The sequence below is a fragment of the Macrobrachium nipponense genome, chromosome 18, assembly GCF_015104395.2.
Source record: "Macrobrachium nipponense isolate FS-2020 chromosome 18, ASM1510439v2, whole genome shotgun sequence".
Taxonomy (NCBI): Eukaryota; Metazoa; Arthropoda; class Malacostraca; order Decapoda; family Palaemonidae; genus Macrobrachium; species Macrobrachium nipponense.
Genome location: NC_087211.1, coordinates 69,271,886 through 69,274,385, shown reverse-complemented (window position 1 = coordinate 69,274,385; position 2,500 = coordinate 69,271,886). Strand labels below are relative to the sequence as shown.

General features: G+C 39.5%; 1 protein-coding gene across 1 annotated transcript in view; it reads right to left on the bottom strand.

Moving 5' to 3' along the window:
* Positions 1–894: 894 nt before the first annotated feature.
* The window catches only part of LOC135196782 (holotricin-3-like), a 3,032-nt gene continuing 1,426 nt past the window's right edge, over positions 895–2,500 (bottom strand). The window contains exon 2 of the mRNA XM_064223571.1: positions 895–1,459. Coding sequence (XP_064079641.1) covers positions 962–1,459 — 498 coding nt within the window. The 3' untranslated portion in view covers positions 895–961. The remainder of the gene's footprint in view (positions 1,460–2,500) is intronic.

Genomic DNA, 2,500 nt, shown 5'->3' with positions numbered 1-2,500 from the left:
CCTTCTCAGGACTCCCATAAAGGACTCCTGGATCCCCGGCTGCAAATTCCCGAGATGAATACTAGTATTGACATCAGCCCCTGTTTTTTTTTTTTTTTTTTTTCTTTTTTTTTTTTTTTTTTTGTTTTTTTTTTTTTTTTTTTTTTTTTTGCCATGCCCTAGGTTAGGTTATGTTATGTTTGGTGGTTAGTTCAACGCCGTAAGGAACAGGTTATTTCGGTGTGGGAAACAATGAGATTACTTTCAAGAGGATTCTATGGTTAGTTTTTTAAGATATGGCGTCTTGCTTTTTCAGGGAAGGTACAGTGCTAGGTTACTATTTGGGAATATGCTGCTCGGTTATAAGAGAAAGAGCGAGCATAGGATTAAAACAGTTTCTGTACTTATGAGACTAATCACTTATCTTGCAACAAAATTTAGGATCCTGATACAAACAGCAACTGAAGCTGGAGAAGGAAAGAAAAAACTACCCATACTCTCAATAAGGTTACCGTTGATAATCACTTAGTATTTCCATGATTAGTGTAAAAGATATTATACTAAATAAGGGTAACAGATGTTAGCCTTACGAAAGCTCAGGGAAAATGCATCTTCATGATATTTCATTTTGTTATTAATTTTATTAGTTTCCCTTTTTGTCATATATGGCTTTCTGTATAATTTCCTTTTCACGATCTATTATTCTTTTTTCTAAATGTCTTTTCCTGCTCTGTAAACTGTTCTGTCAACCAGTATTCACAGAATCTGAATATAATTCCAGAAGCAGTTTTTCTATTTACACAGCATCCTGTCGATTATGGATAAATGATTAATTCAACCAAAAAAAAACCACAGAAATTACGCAAGAGGAATCTTTATTAAATGAACCTCAGTCAAAAGACGAGTAATAAATAACAGTCGTAATCGAGAAGCAGGAGAAAGGACGAAGAACAGGTTAATGGTAGTGACCATAATAAGGATACTAACAACCCTCGTGGTACTGTTGAGAATGCCCATAGTGAGGGTGTTCGACTCCAATTGTGTAGCCGTAGGCAGCGCCGTGGCCATGCCCGTGGCCGTGCCCGTGCCCGAAGCCGTGCCCGTGCCCGAAGCCGTGCCCGAATCCGTCCCCGTGCCCGAAGCCGTGCCCGAGCCCGAATCCGTGCCCGTGCCCGAAGCCGTGCCCGTAGCCATAACTGAAGTATGGATGGCCGAAGCCGTGGCCGAATCCATGGCCGAAGCCAGGGTCAGCATCCCTCTTCCGTAAGAAGTGGTGGTAGGAACCGACGTAAGAGTGAAGTCCATAAGGGTGGCCGGCTAGAAATGGACCATATCCATAACCGTAGCCCAGTCCGTGGCCGTGATAGGCCAAAAGAAAACCGTGGCCGTACAGACCGTGCCCGAAGCCGAAATGGCCGAAGCCGGGTTTAGCCTCGCGCTTCTGGATGGATGATACGCAGGTGATGAGCAAAAGTACGATCTGGAATGAGAAGGGAATGGTAAAAAAAATATGCTTGGGTGGAAACACACTTTACAAATCCCAACCACCCACATATTTGCCCATCCAGGAGCATACACATACATACATACATACATACATACATACATACACACACATTTATATATTGTATGTATGTAAGTATATCCCCTGACAAGGACTCATGAAAAAAACAACACAATGCTCGATGCTACATTCTTACTTTTTATGCTAATTCGCAGATGAACTGCTGTACAGAGAGCTTCCATAATATTGTTGCTTGTCGCCTTACAATAAAGGTTAATCAGCCCCTCCATTTACAACACGCTCTCTCTCTTGTCCTCTTCCTCTCAATACTTTCGATTTATCTACATTTTCACCAATCTATAGCCTTCCCTTTTGCCCACATAACCAAACCACCACAATTCCCTGTGATCCACCCTTCCAACGAAACTTAACTTTTTATACTCTTTCTGGTCTTTGTTTCAATATTTCTCAGCTTTTCCATTCTTATGCAATACATAATAATTCCTTCATACATTTTAACACTGCTCCATACGCCTTTTTTCCTTTAGAATAGTGTCGCCTGGAGCTGTTCTAAGAACGCCATGAGGGATGTGGCACGTGTGGAGCCTTGCACGGAACGTTGTTAATGTCCAGAAGGTTCAATATTACACAGGCACATCCACATTTACCCAATGCAATCAGTTTCAAATGCAAACTCCAAGATTATACGCTGTAAATATTACAATAGTTTTAAAAACTACGCATTTTCACCTCGCGTTCATATTATTATTATTATTATTATTATTATTATTATTATTATTATTATTATTATTTTATTATTATTATTGAAAGATATTGCTGCATCAGCTGCATTCAACTTGTAAATAGTCTTCTCTATTTTTCTAATAATAGCTTTCTCTCATAGCAGAGAGAAAGCTATTATTAGAAAAATAGAGAAGACTATTTACAAGCTGATGCAGCAATATCTTTCAATAAGACTTGTTTGAAAGAGGGTCTCCTTCCAATATATTATCATTA